The sequence below is a fragment of the Corythoichthys intestinalis genome, chromosome 2 (assembly GCF_030265065.1).
Source record: "Corythoichthys intestinalis isolate RoL2023-P3 chromosome 2, ASM3026506v1, whole genome shotgun sequence".
Classification (NCBI taxonomy): domain Eukaryota; kingdom Metazoa; phylum Chordata; class Actinopteri; order Syngnathiformes; family Syngnathidae; genus Corythoichthys; species Corythoichthys intestinalis.
The window spans coordinates 73,227,976-73,247,616 of record NC_080396.1 but is presented as its reverse complement, the minus strand read 5'-3'; the positions used below and the strand labels follow the sequence as shown (position 1 = coordinate 73,247,616).

The 19,641-nt window shown below is 38.7% G+C and overlaps 2 protein-coding genes across 18 annotated transcripts in view; one reads left to right on the top strand and one right to left on the bottom strand.

Annotated features, from left to right (window-relative positions):
• The window catches only part of LOC130906348 (peripheral plasma membrane protein CASK-like), a 73,499-nt gene that overhangs the window by 41,233 nt on the left and 12,625 nt on the right, over nucleotides 1–19,641 (bottom strand). For all 17 annotated transcript variants that reach the window (XM_057820655.1, XM_057820629.1, XM_057820674.1 and 14 more), the window contains 4 exons: nucleotides 13,785–13,890; nucleotides 13,539–13,616; nucleotides 12,086–12,158; nucleotides 4,122–4,224 (listed from right to left, as the gene is read on the bottom strand). In XM_057820655.1, the coding sequence (XP_057676638.1) occupies nucleotides 4,122–4,224; nucleotides 12,086–12,158; nucleotides 13,539–13,616; nucleotides 13,785–13,890 (360 nt within the window). The remainder of the gene's footprint in view (nucleotides 1–4,121; nucleotides 4,225–12,085; nucleotides 12,159–13,538; nucleotides 13,617–13,784; nucleotides 13,891–19,641) is intronic.
• LOC130906414 (probable G-protein coupled receptor 34) lies at nucleotides 7,439–11,922 on the top strand. Its single transcript, XM_057820748.1, has 2 exons — nucleotides 7,439–7,679; nucleotides 8,797–11,922. The coding sequence occupies exon 2, from the start codon at nucleotides 8,835–8,837 to the stop codon at nucleotides 9,990–9,992; it is 1,158 nt and encodes a 385-aa protein (XP_057676731.1). The 5' UTR covers nucleotides 7,439–7,679; nucleotides 8,797–8,834; the 3' UTR covers nucleotides 9,993–11,922.

Here is a 19,641-nt window from a genome sequence, read left to right as displayed (position 1 = left end):
AGCCGCCTGAATATCCTGACCCCTGGCTGGATGGACGTTTTTTGTTGCCCCCCCCTCCCCGTCTCATCTGGCAAGATGAACCCCCCCAAGTTCTTTCACCCCGTTGCGTCTCTACAAACTGGAACTCCTTCTGCTAATACCCATCATTAGTCCTGGGAGTGGATCTCTTCTCTAACTGTGGTTCTCCACAAGGTTTCTCTTTTCCCATGGGGTTTTTTGAGTTTTTCCTTGCCGACATGGAGGATCTAAGGATGGGGGATGCCCAGGACTTGAACTCATCTAATTAATCTACTGTATCTGATTGTGTATCATATTGACTCTGCAAAGCCCTCTGAGACAACCTTGTAGTGATATAAGGCTATACAAATAAAATTGAATTGAATTATACAATATAAATTAATTTATTCAGGTCGACAGCGATCAAAACGGCCAGGCGAAACAAAAACACTCAGGCGGGGAGGCAAGGTCACCCTATCACACATCAACAAAAGGTTCCTGAGAAAAATGACCACGATCAGTAAAACATTCGGTCTTTTGAAGGCTCTCGCGGGGCGGGGTGCGGGCAGGATGAAGGGTGTGTTCAGGATTATTGTCTGTTTGTGGATTGGACAGGAGGATTCGGGAGTTAATGTTGTCCGAGCAACAAGGGTTGTGGATTTTGCCACTTCAACGTCAAAGGGGATCTTGGAGTCTTGTCAGTTGTGTTATCAGTTGGATATCGGGCGTTCTCCGGTGCTCCTTGTGTGGGGACAGCGCGTCCCGCCATTTGTTCTGGACTGTCCGGGAGAACCGATTGCGGGAGTTGGTGGTGCAGACGTGGGCTTGTCAGCGTCAATCTTGCTCAGGCAGTTGCGTGGCGTACACGTTGTGCTTCCGTGAAAAGAAGGTGTTGTTTATCTCTTATGCCCTATATTCAGGTTGTTTTCCTTAAACAATGGTATAAGTGCTATTTATTTTGTATTGGGTGTGTTAGAGTAATCCAAACAGTCAAACAGTAAATACGAGAAACGATACTATTCCCTGACAGATTATATTAATTGTGTTAGACAGTGCCTACAAGTAAAGGTACTATCTCTTTCACTATGATCCAAGGTTTTGAACAAGTGTGATACTGGTGTGTAGCCACAGTGTACACATCTGATGTTGCACACCGTGGGCCACAGTGCGCTGAGGTAGCTTGTGTGTATGCTCCGACACATGGAAGATTAGAGGGAACCTTGCTTATGAGCACGAATTTTAATACAGAGAGTCCTCAAGTCACAACGGAGTTCAGCTCCAACGCTGGCGACGTAACCCAAATTTCCGCATTAGTCGGATTTTACTGTTAAAATTGAAATCTACGTCAAAATACTTTGCATACAAAACCGAAATACTTTTAAATAGAAGATACAAGCTGTATTTACCATTACTGCTGAGAGGTGGCTGGACAGCTAGGGTTTTCAATTGTTTATTTGCAACCAAAGGCACTGAACACGACTACTGTAGGCCGTAGCCGAAATGAAAACAAAACAAACAAGCCATCTCGTCCACCCCTCCCTCTTTCCCTCCAGTCAAACACGCGATGCGTTTAGGGACAGCCCAGAAAACACAACACTCAACACATCAACATTACAAACTGAAGCACACATGAAACCCGATTTGTTACATGACTATCCTTATTTTTACATGACGTGAATCGGAGGTTGTTTTGTTTCACGGACTTTCATTGTTAGCACAAAACCGCTTTTGGCGACGAGCGAGGCGTTTTCGTGCGACGTTAGAGTCTGAACTCTGGCTGCACCTATCGATTATTTTAGTAGTCCATTAATCGACGAACTACTTAGTTCGAATAATCGAAAAAGAAAAGAAAAAAAAACCTGAGCTGAGCCTCAAACGGAATTAAAAAATAAATGAGGATCCAAGTACAACAAAAGAACAATTGGCAAACTTACATAGCAAAAGTCTGCTAGTTTGAATGCTATAAAATGCTACCTTTTTTTTAAATGCTCTTAACAAATGGTTCAAATACAGATTCCCACAAAAAACGGCTAAATATAGCTATAAACTAAATTACGAATGTATTTAGAAAAAACAATAGCTCAAACAAAAACATAGCTTATGTTGGTCTGAACAGGGAACAGCTGGATTCAGCCATGTGAAATGAGTTATGTCATATTCACCGTTGCCACTAGAGGGCAGTGTATCAACCCAAATAAATAAATACAACTAAATGCAAACACTTTCAAAACAAACCATTACAACGCAACTCTAAATGAACGAACACTCGAAGCAGCAAAATTTAATTCGAAGCTTTTCTCTAATCCAACTACTCGAGTTAATTAATCATTGCAGCACTTGTCTAAATGCAGCATATCTTTCCCAATGTTTGTCTGCGTCTCCTTTCTCTGATCGCTTTATGATGTTAAGCTTTGTTTCCATGGTAATTGCCTTTCTTTTAGCTGGACCAGCATTGCTAGAAGACCTAGATCTCTTTTATGGGGCCATAATGTAAAAAACGTGGTGAAAAAGGCAAATATATTCCCAGCCGGCAAACAAACACAGACAAGCCGTATACACAAAGTAAGCAAAAACATAGGTGCTGGGGACTAAATGGTGGACGAGGCACAGGCATCGCACAGTCAAAATGTTTTAAGTCGAGGACATCGTAATCCGAGGACTCCCTGCATTTACTTGCATTCATAGGGTTCGGCAAACATAATAGTTCTCCAGAGGAAAAAGGGGGAAAAAAAAGGTACAAAAATAAACTCCAAAGGTGACAGGTGTAGGGCCGCAGCCCTACAGCTATCGAATATTTTAGTAATCGAGTAATCGACTGAAAATTCTATTGATTAATCGAGTAATCGGATAAAACTTTTTTTTTTTTTTTTTTAGGTAAAAAGCAATTATAAATATACATGAGAAAAAAAGACATTTAATCCAATATTGAACCATTTTCAGTCAATCAATGTCTATTTTCGATGTACATTGTTGAAAACAGCCAACAATTGCTAAAAAAAAAAAAGTCACTGCTTTCACTCAAAAAACTTCTATATCTTATAAAAAAAATATTTCTTACCTCAAAATGTGATTATACTTGATAACACAGCTACACACAAAGCTACAGTACGTGTTTTTCCCACGTGTTTCAATTGAATTTCCATTTGTGTCAAGCTATTTTTAAGTTCTAGTTAAGTTTTAAGTTAGTCTAAACTGTAAATCCTGATAGGATTTTGAGTTTTTGCAGTGTTCAAAATAAATGTATGATACCTGCTGTATCGACTACTGAGCTAAAACTGACAGTTAGCTTTATTATGTTTTAATTTCACACCCTCAACACTCTACAGTGCTGTTTTTACAGATTAAATAAAGCCTGTATGGAAGACACGTTAGCCACGCATCGACAGTGGTCATAATCAATAGAAATCTAGCCCTCCGAAGGGCTAACGTTACGTGAGCGAGTGACAGTAAAGTTATATTTATTAGCGCTGAGAAGTCTACTGCTTAAGGATGGCGGCTGTTTACTAACGCTGCCCAGACGCGGCCGAGTCTGTCATTTCGCATCTAGTCCTAAATGCATGTGATATCTATGAGACGTATCGGACACTACTTGCTATCACACTAGCATCATGCGGGCGTAGTTTTTAGCAACATCGGCGTAGTTTGTAGCAGCTGTCGGCAGCAGTAAGTTTTTTGTTTTTTTTTTTTAATTGCTTTTTCCTCTACGCACGTGACGTCAGCGTGTTGTCCCGCATTTAAAGTAGTCCGGGCAAAACGTGATGCTTAGAGCTGGCAAAACTGAACGATTCCTCAAGGTCAGGGGTGGGCAATTAATTCCACAAAGGGCCACAGTGGGTGCGGGTTTTTGTTGCAACCCATTAAGAGGACACCTTTTCACCAATCTGCTGTTTTACAAGTGCAATCAGTCGATTGCAGTCAGGTGCTTCTCATTTCTGCTGAAACCGCATTGGTTAAACTATCTGTGCTGGGTCAGTTGGAACAAAGACCAGGACCCACTGCAGCCCTCGAGGACCGGTTTGCCCACCCCTGCTCAAGGTGAATAAAATTACTCGGCTCAGTTTTTAAACTCGAGTTACTCGAGTTGCTCGAGTATTCGTTTCAGCTCTAGACAAGTGTGGATGTACCTCCAGCAACCAGGCCAGACTCTCCCAGTTGTATCGCCACTCCAAAGCCTCCTAGTTTGACCGGAGCAGAGTTCTCCTTCGAAGCCAGTAAAACACAGTGGGGCTACACAGACACATAAGAATACATATACAAAGGTCATTGAAATGTCATGTCAACATAGTACTGTTGTCACAATATTAATATTTTCAACTCAATATCGATACTCAAAATTATATTCGATACCATTTTCCATACTACATACATAAAAAAGCCAAATTGTTAGCTCCTCTTAAAAATTCATTTTATCTTTTTAAGTGAGTGTTTCTCAATTGGTGGCCATTATTTTTTGACAAAAAAAAAAACAATTCAAGTTGCCCCAAAATTAACAGGAATCAGTAATATTTTCGACAACGATGACAATAAAGCAAATATTTCGTCGAGTAACAAATTTTTTCATGACGATGACGAGACGAAAATGAGCTAAAAAAGTGTCTTGGCGATTGGGCGCGCTCGGGCGGGGGGTCTCGGTGCCAGGATTGGTGATGAGGCGGCGCAGGGTCGGTTGATCACAGAGATAATTCGTGTACACTCTACCCCTTTCTATCACTTAGCTTATAGACAACTCCACCTTCTTCCCCCTCTTTCCCTGGTCAACAGGCCCCCCACATAGTGTCAACCAGAAATACATTTAGCTGACGATAGCACCAACATATTAGTAGTTAGTGTAGTTAGGCGTTCAATGTATTTCTTGTTGTTGTTTGTGTTTCTTCTCTTTCTTCTCTCGTGTTTCTTTTCTTCTGTTCCCCCATAACCCCTTCCTGTTCGCCGTTTTGTCATAATACATGAGGTATGTTGAATGATCACAAAGGGAGTATGTCAGACTCTCAATGTGAAACATTAAAACTGTTCAGACTACCCGGGCACTTAGACTTCCATTCTCCATGTCAAACAGCTGAACAGGACAGGTTAAAAAATAAAAAATAAAATTAAATAATTAATTTTAAAAAATTTAAAAAGTGTCTTGGGAGACTAAAACATAACAAGACGGATGCCAATTTTTCGTCTGACAGGACCAGAACGAGACAAAAATGTGCGATGGTTCCAGTCACTTGTTCACACGTTTGTGAGATTTTATGTGTAGTCAGTCCAGTTGTGCAGGCCATGTGACGTGTCAGTGTCATCTCCAGTCAGGCAGTTAGATTTGTTTTCTTCTCTTGGCAAGAGAGAATATGCAATGTTGCTTTAGCTTTTAAAGGTCTGTGCTGAGCGCTCATCAGAGACTAAATGTAACTCGTAGCATTAGCATAGCACTCATAATGCTAACGGAGAGCATACAGTTCGTGGTGTCCAGGTGGGTATAATTGAAAATAATGTATCGGGTACTGTTTTCCTGCTGAGTGTGTAATATCACTATGTTTGTAATAGATTTGTAGATGCTACAATATGTGCTCGTCTGTCAATGTTTATTCGAAATAGTTGGATACTTTTCTTAAATTTTTTTTTTTTTTTTGAGTAAATTTTTTAATTTTACAGAAGAAAACAATGAGTAAACGTATAAAACTAAATGAAATTAGTCTCAGTTTTCATCAACAAAAAATAGACGAAGACAACACATTTTGAAATGACTAAAATATGACTAAGACTAGTAAGTACAATCGTCCAAAAAACTAAGACGAAAATTAAAAGGGCTGCCAAAAACAACACTGATAGGAAGAGACCCAAAATTTACAGTAAGTGACCTGAGAAAGAAAGTAATCCAAAAAAAAAAAAAAAAAAAAAAAAAAAAAAAAAAAAAACAATGTGACCAGTAAATCCTCTAAAACCAACAAAGAGTGACCCGAAATCAAGAGGAAGTGCCCCAGAAATGCCCCAAATTCATAAGGAAGTGCTCAATGAACCGGAATTGACCCAGATATGCCATAGAATAAACAAGAATGACCCAAAATGTACTGGAAGAGTGTAACGGTATTTGAATGTAAACCTGTACCGTCACGGTACGGGCATCACGGTTCGGTGTATGCGGTCAGATGGCGAAAACGCCGGAGTAAAAAAAAAATTTTTTTCAATTTAAAAATCCATGTCGGAGTTCGTCCTCCTCGACCCGAGGGGGCGGTAGAGGTAATGCGTCTAAACCAGCAACCGACACTATGTGAAAAAGAAGACAAACTCTCGACTAGGAAAGTTATGGTGAATGTACAGATTGGGAACTATCAAATAAAGTATTACTAACACTTTTTAAAGTGTATTTATTTTATATTTTCAAATCAGGAAAGAAGTCATTAAAACACTGAGTGGTTATTTATTTTTGCACTTTTCCAAGAGATGCTTTTTCAGTTTTGGAACTACTAGACCTTTGCATTTTAATTTTGCCAATATAAAAATATATCTTATGTAGGAGCGTATGTTCAGTGGTAATTTTTTACAGTTAACTATGTGTAATCTAAAATTGAAAATGGTAGTATCATATATTGATTTTAAAAAAAAAAAAAAAATGTTACCAAAGCTGGCGAGTGCTACCTGACTTTAACTGTTACATCAGTTGTTTCCTACAAAAAGGTTGTGTTGTCTATTTTTGCACTTAAACTGAATAAAAGAATGTTAGAACAATAGAAGGTTTGACATTTTCTTTTATTTATTTTGCAATCTAATAACATCTGCTTTTCAGTTTTAGCCAAGAGAACAAATGTGTTTTGTTTTCCCTGTTGTACCCAACCATGACCCCCGTACCGAAGTACGTACCAAACTGACTTGTGTGTTCCGTTACATTCCTAGTAAGTACCCTAAAATTAACAAGGAAGTGACCCAAAATTAACTCATTGCCCGCCATCGACAACGATAGACATCTACATAATTCATTTAAATTGTGAAGAATGATTACAAATGCTCATCTTTCAGTGCCATAAACAGCATCTACCGTAGTGCAGTTAAAGGCAGCCAATGGGTTAACAAGGAAATTGCAAAAATATTCTCCATTAACATTACTATCAATAGTAGTGCAAATTCAAATTTACCACATGACAACAAATTTCTTGGTGACCTGTGGTCGAGCAAAAACTCAGTATCGATACTTTTACGATCAAATATTGTATCTGGATATAAAATTTTAGTATCAATACTTTTGAATATCCTACAATAAGGAAGTGGCAAAAATTACGTTTTTATATCCTGCAAGTGGACATCTTTAACCATAAAACCACACTGTGAAATACCCACAAATTAAACCCCAGTATTTCCTGGGTCGGGTTTTGCACATTTCCCATCATGAGACGTGCAAAGGCTGTACAACGCAGCATTAGACAACCAAGGGGGGCGTAGCCTGCACTCAGTCTGACTTCAGTCAATGCAGCAGGAGCAACAAGAAGGAACTTAAGAATAAAAACTCTAACAGATAAGCCAGAGAGATGAGATAAGAAATGCTCAGAATTCACTGGGAGAGTGAGCAAGTGAAGTTATTGGAGTGAGTCAGTCCCTTTACATACATTTTCCAATTTTCTAAGGCCATTGGAGGAAAGCAAATTGTACTTCAACGCACTCAAGTTGCCTCAGACTTCCCCAACATCTCAAGTAAAGCACTGATGGTAAGTGTGACAGACAAATGACAATTGATATGTTTTATAAATATGTTTATGCAACACGAAATGTTTTCAAGAAAGAAAAATAGATGTTGATACTCTAATGCAATTGCAAAATTTTAGGAAATACCAATTTTTTTTCTATTTCAAGTAATAAAAATGACTGAATATAAAGCCACTGGTTGAACAGTTTAACAGAATGTTAATGTTATGTAACACATTAATGCTTATTCAGCTACACAACACGTAAATAAAAAACTACACGATAGGCGTGGGAACCTCTGGGTACCCCACGATACGAAACGATTTGCGACACAATGATCACGATAACGATCTCACGATATGGCCATAGAACAATTATCGATACATTGGTCAGGAAATACAAAACAACAAATAAACAATAAAACAAGCTACTTTCATCATTTGGTTGTGAAATGGAATGAGTGGCACTAGTAGAGGTCCAATCAGTTTGAAGTGGGAGGGATGGCAGCGAGTGATTCGCTCTCATCCCTCCCACTTCAAATGGATTGAATGTCTATGGTCGTTTTTTTTTTTGTTTTTTTTAAAGGTTATTTACAGGTCACTTCCTTGTTGATTTTGGGTTATTGAAATTGAAGTGGCTCAAGAATGTCCCCAAATGAATAGGACATGACTCAAAATCAATTGGAAGTAACCTGTAAATGCCCGAAGTGACCTGTTAATGCCCACAAGACTGTGAATGCTCTGGTTTCAGTGCCAATGACGGTGCCTAACGTCCAATCCAGTCAAAATGAATTGGATGTCTAGCGCTGTCAATGTCGGCCAGTGATATGGTAGACACTATTTTAATTTTGGTACCAACCTGTTGGTTCCTTTTTTTATTTTTTCTTTAAGCCGACACGTTTTTAAAACGATATATCGATTCTTAGCGGGAGGATATCGATAACCTTTTTAGCTACAAAGTATCGCAATATATCACCTTTTCGATATATTGTACAAAACATATTAGGGAAACTCCTTGGTCATGTCGGTCATCTAGAAATAACACATTATATTTCTCACCTGAATATAAGTCGCAGAACCAGCCAAACTATGAATAGTACTAAAATGTAGTATCTCTGACAATTGTGTTTCATTTCCTCAGAAACTGGTCTACAACGAGGACACCAACCATCAAGCAAAATGAACATCTCCACTGCTTCATCTTTGTTACCCACATTGGTCAATACTGATACCATTTCACTATTCTCACTCTCAGTTACATCCCCTACTCGACCTCACATGACATCTTCTTCGGTCACTCCCAAACCAAGCATGTGTTTATTAGATGACACAGCGCTTCGTCTACCACTAGCGTTTCTCTACTCCCTCTTGTTCCTCCTTGGCCTAGTGGGTAACCTCTTCGCCTTGTGGGTCTTCCTTTTCGTCAACGCAAGCCGCAACTCTGTGCGCATGTTCCTCATCAACTGCGCGATCGCCGACCTGGTCCTTCTGGCTTGTCTACCCTTCCGGATTTTCTATCATATGAACGGAAACCACTGGCTCCTGGGACACGTGGCTTGCAAGCTGGTGGGGAATCTATTCTACATGAACATGTATATTAGCATCACGCTACTGGGATTCATCAGCCTGGATCGCTACTTGCGACTCAAAGGGAAGGGCAGAGTGAAGAGAAGCTTGGCGGTGCGACTGTGCGGGTGGAGTTGCCCTTGGAGTTGGGTGGCTTGTGGCGCGCTTTGGGGCTTGTCTCTGGCGGCGTTAGTTCCCATGATTGCTACAGCTGAGGACAAAGAGGACAAGCACAAATGCTTCCAATTCAAGCACCGGCAGCTAGCGAAAGGGAAAGCCTACTTCAACGTGGTGCTAGTGGCATTGTTTTGGTTGGTCTTCCTCATGCTCATAGTGTCATACGCCAAGATTGCCCAGCGGTTAATAAAAGTGTCACGGGACAAGCCGGATCTTCCCAATGCGCAAAGATATGAACGTACTGCCAAGAAATCCTTTTTTGTGTTGTTCCTGTTCACTCTTTGCTTCGCTCCATACCACATATTTCGGCCCATCTATATTCTCGCCCAGCTAAATCCGACGGCACCCTGCGACTACCTGCGTGTGGTGGATTATGTCAATGAGATCATGCTGTTATTCTCCGCCTTTAACAGTTGTTTGGACCCTATCATGTACTTTCTTATCTCTGGCTCAGTGCGAAAAACTGCCCGCCACGCACTGAAAAACCGACTATCCAATCGGCTTTTCGTCCAAAACGAAGTCACATCCAACAGTTCGACAACAGAGTTCCGAAGGTCTTCCGTACATGTGGCTTTAACAAGAACAGCGGACTGAATCTTCGCCAAAGGTTAATGTGCTGATTAGGGTTGTTCCGATCATGTTTTTTTGCTCCCGATCTGATCCCGATCGTTTTAGTTTGAGTATCTGCCGATCCCGATATTTCCCGATCCAATTGCTTTTTTTGGCTCCGGAATCAATTCCGATCATTCCCGATAATTTTTCCCGATTATATACATTTTGGCAATGCATTAAGAAAAAAATGAATAAAACTCGGACGAATATATACATTCAACATACAGTACATAAGTACTGTATTTGTTTATTATGACAATAAATCCTCAAGATGGCATTTACATTATTAACATTCTTTCTGTGAGAGGGATCCACGGATAGAAAGACTTGGGACTTTGTGTATTGTGACTAAATACTGCCATCTAGTGTATTTGTTGAGCTTTCAGTTCAGATACTGCAGCATGCCCCAAGGCATGATGGGAAAGTGGAACCATGATGGGAAGTAAAACCATGACTGTGAGTCATGCTAACAATGGATATACCATCTCTGCTTTGTAGAAATAAATTGTGGAATACAACCAGTAATTAAATGCCACCTTGCCTCCCCGCAGTGCTTCCCCCAACGTTTCTAATCATGGGGAGAGAGATTGAAAGATTAAATCAAATGAGGAACAGTGTCAAAGACTTTCAATATTCGCTCTATGCAATTATTGCTGATGTATATCTCTCTTTGAAGGTAAACCACCGTCACAATTGATTGAGTGCGTCAACGAGTGAAAGGGTCATACAGCGCAAATATTAATAGCTTTAAACACTGTAACATGACCCATTTATCAAACAAATAAATGCCGCCGTCTTCGGGATATTAATGATAACCCTACCTTAAGCCTAAACTAAAGACTCTGGATGAGTAACATATTATGTCTGTAACGTTGAATACAATTAGAAAACGATTTAATTAAAATATATATATTAAAAAAAGGCATGGCCGATATTTTGTTGCCGATTCCGATACTTTGAATATGACGTGATCGGACCCGATCAATCCCGATCAATCGGGACATCTCTAGTCATAACCATTCATTAATCATAGCAGTGTAATATCATAACTATGATAGTGTCATCATCATAGTGTCAAAGTGTTACTAAATACCATAACTACTAATTAACGAAACAACTGGAACAGTAACTGAAGAAATAATTAGCACAGAACATGAACTTTGATTGTTATTTACATCTGTAGTGCTGCAAAGTATGCTAGGAGGCATGTTGGATGACAACAGTGTTGACAGCACGTGGCAGCAGAGGTTGACTCTCTCCCCAAACGTAGCAGCGATGGCCAAAAGAAGTTTCTTGAGGCAATGAAGCTTTACAGCCAATTAGTTCAAAGCTTCATGGTGGTTCATTTGGTCTTATGACAGTCTTATGATGCCGCTGTCAAATAAAGTGTTATCGGTAATATATTTGGTGTAAATATCCCATAATACAGTGAGGACAGCTGCAGGCTATAGTCCAGTGAGTCTTATCTATGAACAAATGCCGTTTTCGTATCAAATTTGGTGGGCGGAGGCTTATAGTCCGGCGTGCCTTCTAGTCGGTAAATTTTGGTAGTTCAAGAATTGTTTTCGTTTCAAATATTAAATAATGTACTGTATATTTTTTATTTTACACTTTCAATGTTTATTGTTTGTTTACTAGTGTTTTTCTGTGAAGCCCTTTGTGGTCTTTTTGATGATTTAGAGCAATATCAACAAATTTGACTTTGACATGAAAAAATGCTTTAATAAACTGATTCTTGTTTAGATATGTTGTTCTGGTTAGGGAATTAAAATGTTGAACTTAATTACAACTAAGTGTATAAAGTTACATGTATTAGAATTTAATTACAATTTAGTAAACAATCACAAAAACATGCAAAAAATCTTTCCAAATTAATGTGCGTCCCAACTGCAGTTCTATTACAGAATTGAAAAACTACAAGCTAAAAAGAGCGTCATTGCCACCTAGTGTTGGACGTCAGCCAGTGTGGCCAGATTGACTTCACTCAATGCATTTTAACTGTAGTATGTCAGTGACAAACTAAATTTAAGCATGGAAAAGTAATTTGTGTAGTGTAAAAGGTGCTGTCGACTCACCTTGACATCGCGGTGTATTACATTGTTGTCATGGCAATAGCGAAGCGCCTCCAAAATCTGCCTCATGTAGTGGCTGTGATGGAATAAAATATACATGATTAAAGGGGAGAATGCCTAATTAGCAACTTTACTGTAATACAATATTCTGATTTAACTGACCTCTCCCGTAGTTTCTATTGAAAATATGATTAGCTATGCCATATGGTCCTTTTTTCCCCCCTGTCACTCACTGCTATGATTTATGGCAGAATACCAATTCTCTTTGATTAGCATTTATATTCATGAGTTACGCCGCTTTACCTTTTATGTTTAAAATAGATGTAGAACGGAGAGATACAACATGAAAATAGCGGTCACATTTTACAAGTCTGAGTATTTTTGTGCATTTTAGGGGGACCACAAAGTTATTTTGATGATTTTTGTGATTAGTCAGTTAATCAGTTATCAGTTGTAAATCAGTCAATCAGTTGTAAAGATTTTTAAATATATTTAAAATTTTAATTGTTGTATTGAGTTCATTTTGTCTCCACTTATAGATTAGTCGAATTTTTCTTTTATCCCAGACAATAGTTATAGGTGGTTTAATTACCTGACATGCTTCAGCGAATACTGGCGCCTTTGTAAGGTAATTAAACCACCTATAACTATTGTCTGGGATAAAAGAAAAATTTGACTAAAATTGTAATTGTTTGTTGAAATATATTTTGTAAAAAAAAAAAAAAAAAAATCATATTCATATTCATCATTCATTTAATCATATTTATTTAAATTTTTAAATAGGCAAAGTGGAAAAAATAAAATACAAAAGAATCTTTAAAGTTGTTTCCTTCATAGTTTTATCAATAAAATAATAAAAATATTAAATAATTATACCACAAAAAATACTAAAAAAAAAAAAAAAAAAAAAAAAAAAAAAAAAAAAGCGACCCCTTACTAAATAACATGCTCAAAAAAGAAGATTTTGACAATTTCAGGGTAAAAAATGATGCTAAAACAATTAATCGACCATCAATATAGCTGCCTATTAATCGTGCACATGCAATTAGCTGGAGTGTGTGCACACACATGCAGTGTTGCCAACGTGGCGACTTTCTCGCTAAATCTGGCGACTTTCCAAAGCCTCATGGCGACTATTTTATAAAACGAGACTAGCGACAAACCTAGCGACAAGTTACCATAATTTTTTTTTCTATTGTAATGTATTGTATTTCTAGTTCCATTTAGTTTGGCAATGTTAAAAAAGTTTGTAGTTCTAAACATATTTAGGATGTTTTTCAAACTCACTTTTTGCTTCTCTCACAACATTATTCCTCTCTCCTACAGCGTCCATTACAATTAAATGCAAATTGACAATTATGCAAATAAGGTGATAGCGCCATCTAGCAACATTTAGGACAACCAGTAGCTACTTCCATTACTGGGGAGTTAGCAACAGTGTGCACATGCATCTTACCTGGCCACAGCCTCGCTGTACACAAAACCAGCATCAGCTCTCTTCACAATTTCAAAACAGAGGTCAGCTCCATCCATACTAGGAAGAAGAGGATATCGGCGAGGTTACATTTAGGATAAAAACAATTCTATTATAACAACAAAAACTGTGTACCCTTATTAGCTGTTCACACACAGGAATTCAACTTTAGCTACCTTAAATTTATGGAAAATACCACTTGTTCGTTAAAGTGATACACACACTTACAATTCAAAAACCATGTAGAGCATGCCATCAGAGCTGTACGTCTCCAGTAACTCCACTATGTGCGCATGTTTCAGCATGTGGCAGATGCTGGCCTCTCGCTTCAGATCTAAACAAATGAGATGATAGCATTAGCATGTGCTTTGCGACATGGTTAGCGATGCCAGATTGATATTTGCAAAGCAAATGAATTATTTACTGAAGCAGGACATTATGTCCAGAGGTGGGAAAACTTTTACTCAAGTAAAGGTAGCATTACTTCAAAATAATATTATTCAAGTCAAGGTACGGTAGTCATTCAAATTATTTACTCAAGTACAAGTAAAAAAAGAATTTGATGAAAAGTAGGAGTGCACGATATCCATTTTTTGAAACAGACACTGATACCGATAGCTCCTCAAAGCCGATACGGATATCGATAAGCGATAATAAATATATTTTTTTAAATGTATATTCACCCGAGTTTTTGAACACCTGGAGGTTCTAAAATGGGACGTCACCGCCTTGCAACGTCAACAACACTGGCGACCTACAAGTTAAAATAATTTTACAAATTTTATCAAAACGAAAACATTAAGGGGGTATTAATATCAAATTATTATAACCCGTACTAACATTTATCTTTTAAGAACTACGTCTTTCTATCCGTGGTACCCTTTAAAATAGGCCTCCTATGGATGGGCCCCGGCTCCCGTCAACTAATGGTGAAGTCTATGAGTGGAGAAAACATTTCCGACCATGAAATTAAAACAATCATATCTCCAGTTTTCCGTGCTCTATCGGTACCCAATAAAAACTGAAAGAGGTTGAAATCAGCAGCGAATGTAATTTACAGTGTATGGGAAATAGTTTATTTTTTACAGTAAAGACGCCACGTGATTGAACAAGCAAGCGTGATCACACGACTTCAGACTGCTAGCTTGCGTATGGTCATGTGACTATTTTTAAGTCTGATTGGTATAATGGAGTCATATGATTATTGTTGCAACGCTGTGCTGGAAAAAATAAAGTCAAATATAAAATGTAAACTAAAAAGAAAAACTGTAATGACTAGTGTAGGCCAAAGTAGCAGGGAAAGAGTAGCGTTTAGTTTTCACAAATCTACTCAAGTAAAAAGTATGGTGTACGGTAGAGGTGTGCATCGGCACTGCCCTCACGATTTGATTCGATTACGATTCGGAGGGCCACGATTCGATTCAATTCGATTCGATTCGATTCAGAGGGTCACGATTCGATTCGATTCGGTTCGATTCGGCAAGGCATCGCGATGCATTAAAGCCTGGGATGCATTAAAATTCTAAAGCATAGCATATTTTTCATGAATCATGAGGCAACACAAGCGGTCAGACATTAAACAACTTTTTATTGACTCTTGTGTCACTCCTGGTTGAAGTCAAATGAAAATAGTATACTTTCAGATATATAGTAAAAAAAAAAACAGATCACAGCATTTAATTAGTGCTTTGAATGAGACCAGAGCTTTCTCTTTTTTTTTTTTTACACACAGTAGCAGCCTTTCACACAGTGCAACATCTGAACTCCTGTGCAAAATCAGTAATAAGAGTCGCTGTATTTTAGTCACAACGACCCATCAATAAAACTATTCATGTAAATATTAAAGAAAACGACAAAGAAAATATTGTAGTGCAGCAGCATCTTTATCGCAAAATGTCAATCATTTACGTGCGGGTCGGGTAAATATTGTAGTGCAGCAGCATCTTTATCGCAAAATGTCAATCATTTACGTGCGGGTCGGGTCGGGTCAGGCCGGACTTCTCTCTCGCTAACTTTTTAAAATAAATATATATTTGCAGACTAAAACGATGTATGGAAGTTAAACTAAGGAATACTTGTTATAAAATAAATAAATTGAAAAAAAAAAAAACAGAGAGAAGACGCTTTGGTAATCCCAACCATGAGCCACAGCTGAGCCAGTGCATTGGTTGCGCACATGAACGCTGTGGCCCCGCCCTCCTTTTAATCTTCCCCTCACGCTCTAGTGCTCTCCGCGAGTCTGCAACTCTGCATCCTGGTATTTCCTTTTCGGATTTCGATATAGAGCACCAAGAGGCGAAAAGCAAACTAAAGACGGGGGGACTGAAAAGGCAAGAATCCACGAGTGGTGTGTGGAAAGGATTTAAATTGATAGTGGAAGATGCATACAGAAAAATGTGTCAGCCTGGCCGAATGCAACAAATGTGGCGCGCGCTTTGCTCTCGTACGAGAGCAGAAAGACTGGCACCTTCACGCTGAGCAGGCATTTTAAAAACAGTACTGGCCTAAAAGATGATATTAGTCACACATCGTTATTATCATTTGTTTCGAGGGCTGCACCTCTTCGTGCTAAGCAGGACATCGTGGAGTTCGTGCATGGTGTTCCTTAAAATGTTATTATTTATTTTGTTTCAGTGCTCCTTAAGGAAGCTTGTTCTTTTGTGTGTTCAGATGCGAGTCATTAAAATAAAGAATGTTATTTAAAAGTTTTTTAGTTTATTTTTGCATATGCAGCTGTTCCTCTCCTTGTCAGAGAGGCGCGTCCATGCATGTGAGCACAATATCCGAAACAGAAATATATTTAACATACATTTGCAGCGTTATTTCGTTGTGTACGCTCATTTATAATGATAATAAAAATATGTAGACTTTTTAAACATTAAGAAAACTTACGTTTTTTTCTGCCAACTCAAATAAATTAAAATAAATGTCTGTTGCTGCATTTTGCCAAGTAAATGAGCATAAACTATCCACCTGATAGAACAGACACACAAATATAAACGATATAAATGTTTATTGAATATGCATCTTACAGTCTTGTTTATCTGGGAGAATTTGTGACAAAAGACAGGTTTTAATTTATCATTATGCACATAGGCATCGTCACAATTGTGATCACACAAAACACAACCACGCATTGCATCCCCGCATTTGCTCCTCCTGCTGAAACGGGCTCGGGCCTACAAATGAAACGTACATTTTCGGGGGGGCTCGAGCCTACAAATAAGACGTAAAATTTCGGGCTCTCGGCCTTTAATACACGCGGGCCGGGTCGAGTCGGGCTGAATTTTTTAGGCCCGAACTAAGCTCTAATCGAGAGAGCAGAGAGATAGGACATAACATAACAATGGCTGAAGCGGAGAAAGAGGGAGAGAGAAAGATTATTGATGCACCTAACACATTGAAAGCGGACGTCTGGAGACATTTTAGTTATATGGTGTGTAAAAAATGAAACATGAGAATAATAATACAAATGGGGGAATCAAATCCGTTGCATCACCGGAATTGCACAGGGAAGATTTTTGAACGTACTTACATATTTTAAAATGCACTGAATCGATTCGGCTTGTTGCCCGCATTGAATCGAATCGTCCATGCCCCGCATCAGGATGCATCGCCGCATCGATTATTGTTGACACCCTTAGTGTACGGTGGTAAAACTTCTCTTAGAAGAAAAGTAGTTTTTTTGAGAAAAATTAAGTAAAAATAACAGAGTAAATGTAACGCATTACTACCCACATCTGAATATGCTTTAGCTCATTATCCATCTACATTGTGAAGCGCTGTGCAATTGGTTTTGAAGCATTTGACTCAATATAAGCAGCTTAGATTGCTCAAAACAGAATTCATTCCGCTGCTCTTGTGCGAAGTCACTTCATCAATAAATCAGCCTAATAATGGCTTGCTTCACTCTTAATGACAGCTTGTTGGACTTCGTATACTCAATGACCTCACCAGATTCCAAATGAATATAACACACATGAATGGACTTTATCTCACTAAACGCATTCCCTTCAGTCAGTCCACTGTTTTGAGGAACAAAACTCGGTCGGTATGCAACTGGGGAGAATAATGCGACCTCTCCAACTACCAAGTTTCCATTCTATATCCCCCCCTTTTTGAACCAAGTCCTCATTTATCATCCATTCTTGCTAAAGACAATGTCGCCTTGTGTCCACGCAAGGGCCGGGAAGAGACCGAGGGTTCCGGAGCGTTTCGGAGAATCCAGATCACCAAATTCCATCAACTACTGCTCATCCAAAAGCTAAAAAGGAGACCCATGTTTAACAAATTCAGTCAGTTTTAACCATTTTGCTAAGTGTCGACGGATGGGACAATACAGTGGTACCTCTACATACGATCACTTCGACACACGATCTTTTCGACATCCGACGTAAAAATTGAGCCGCCATTTGTTTCTACATCCGACGAGTTGCTCGAAATACGACGACATGACAGCACTGCAAACGAACGCACGGTGGATTTTCTTGTGTGAGAAATCAACACAGTTTTCAAAAAAAGTTGATACAGTTGGAGAAACAAGGAAAAAAGTAATGCTTACCTTTGAAATGAAGATGCAAGTTATAGAAAAATATGAGCTTGGGGTGCGTGTCCCTGAACTGGCTCAACAATACAGCTCCATGGTCCTCTTCCGACCACCGTTCGCCACTATTTATAAGTTAAGGTGACAATTATTATTGTGGTAACATTGCCAAGGAAATCGCCAGCTTCGTCACGTTTTTATCATTTATTTAAGAACTTATCCAACACAAAACGCCCATTGTCTTAAGCAGTTGACTGCTCTCAAGAAAACGAAAGTATTATCTCTACCGCACCGACCTATCTCACTATGACGTCAGCTTCGCGGTGCGTTCAGGGACAGTAAAAAGTGTCCGCCATATTAGAATCCAATTCGTTACATTATTTACAGGAATAATTATTAATTATTCTTCTTATTATTATATTATTCTGACTTATTTATTTATAACTTATTTGTTTTTCTATGTTTAATTGCCATTTGTAACAGTGCCAGCAGTATTTATTAAGAATTTAGTGTATGTTTTTAGGCTTTGGAACGAATTAATGGAATTATAATGTATTCCTATGGGAAAATCCTGCTCGACATACGACCATTTCGACTTACAAACAAGGTCCTGGAACGAATTAAATTCGTATGTAGAGGTACCACTGTACATTTAAACTAATGATACCATACAATGCACCTTGATATGGCAGGGTCACGATACGATATCAAAAATATGTTTAAAAAAAAAATCTAATTAAAAAGTATTTTTGTTTCAGCTGCCCATGCAAATGTAGTACAGACAAAAGTAGCAGAGTGCACCCTGCTCCGGTTGCATTCAAAATCGAATCAGGGTGCACTCAAAGGGAACCGAGACCAAGATTTTTGAGCGGACCAGAGTTCGGTTGTTTGGTCCGAACAAGAGATCGGATCACATTAGCGGACTATCTGAGAAAAAGAACTCTTGTCCGTTTAAAACGAACCAAACAGTGCTCGTGTGAACGCTCCCACCCCTAAATCTACAGTGGTATGAAAAAGTATCTGAACCTTTTCAAATTTGTCACATTTCTGCATAAAATCACCACCAAATGTGATCTGATTTTTTTCAAAATCACACAGATGAAAAAACTGTCTGCTTTAACTAAAATCACCCAAAGATTTATAGGTTTTCATATTTTAATGAGGATAGTATGCAAACAATGACAGAAGGGGGAAAATAACTGTCACATTTAATATTTTGTGCCTCCAAATCCACCCCCCCTTGGCTGCAATAATTCAACCAGACGCTTACTGTAGCTGCAGATCAGTCTGGCACATCAATCAGAACTAATCTTGGGCCATTCTTCTATAGAAAACTGCTCAGTCAGATTCCTTGGACGTCTGGCATGAATCTCTGTCTTTAGGTCATGCCACAGCATCTGAACGGGTTCAAGTCTGGACTTCACTTGGCCACTCCAGAACATGGTATTTAGTTCTTCTGAAACCATTCTGAAGTTGATTTACTTCTGTGTTTTGGATCATTGTCTTGTTGCAGCATCTATCCTCTTTTTAGCTTTAACTGTA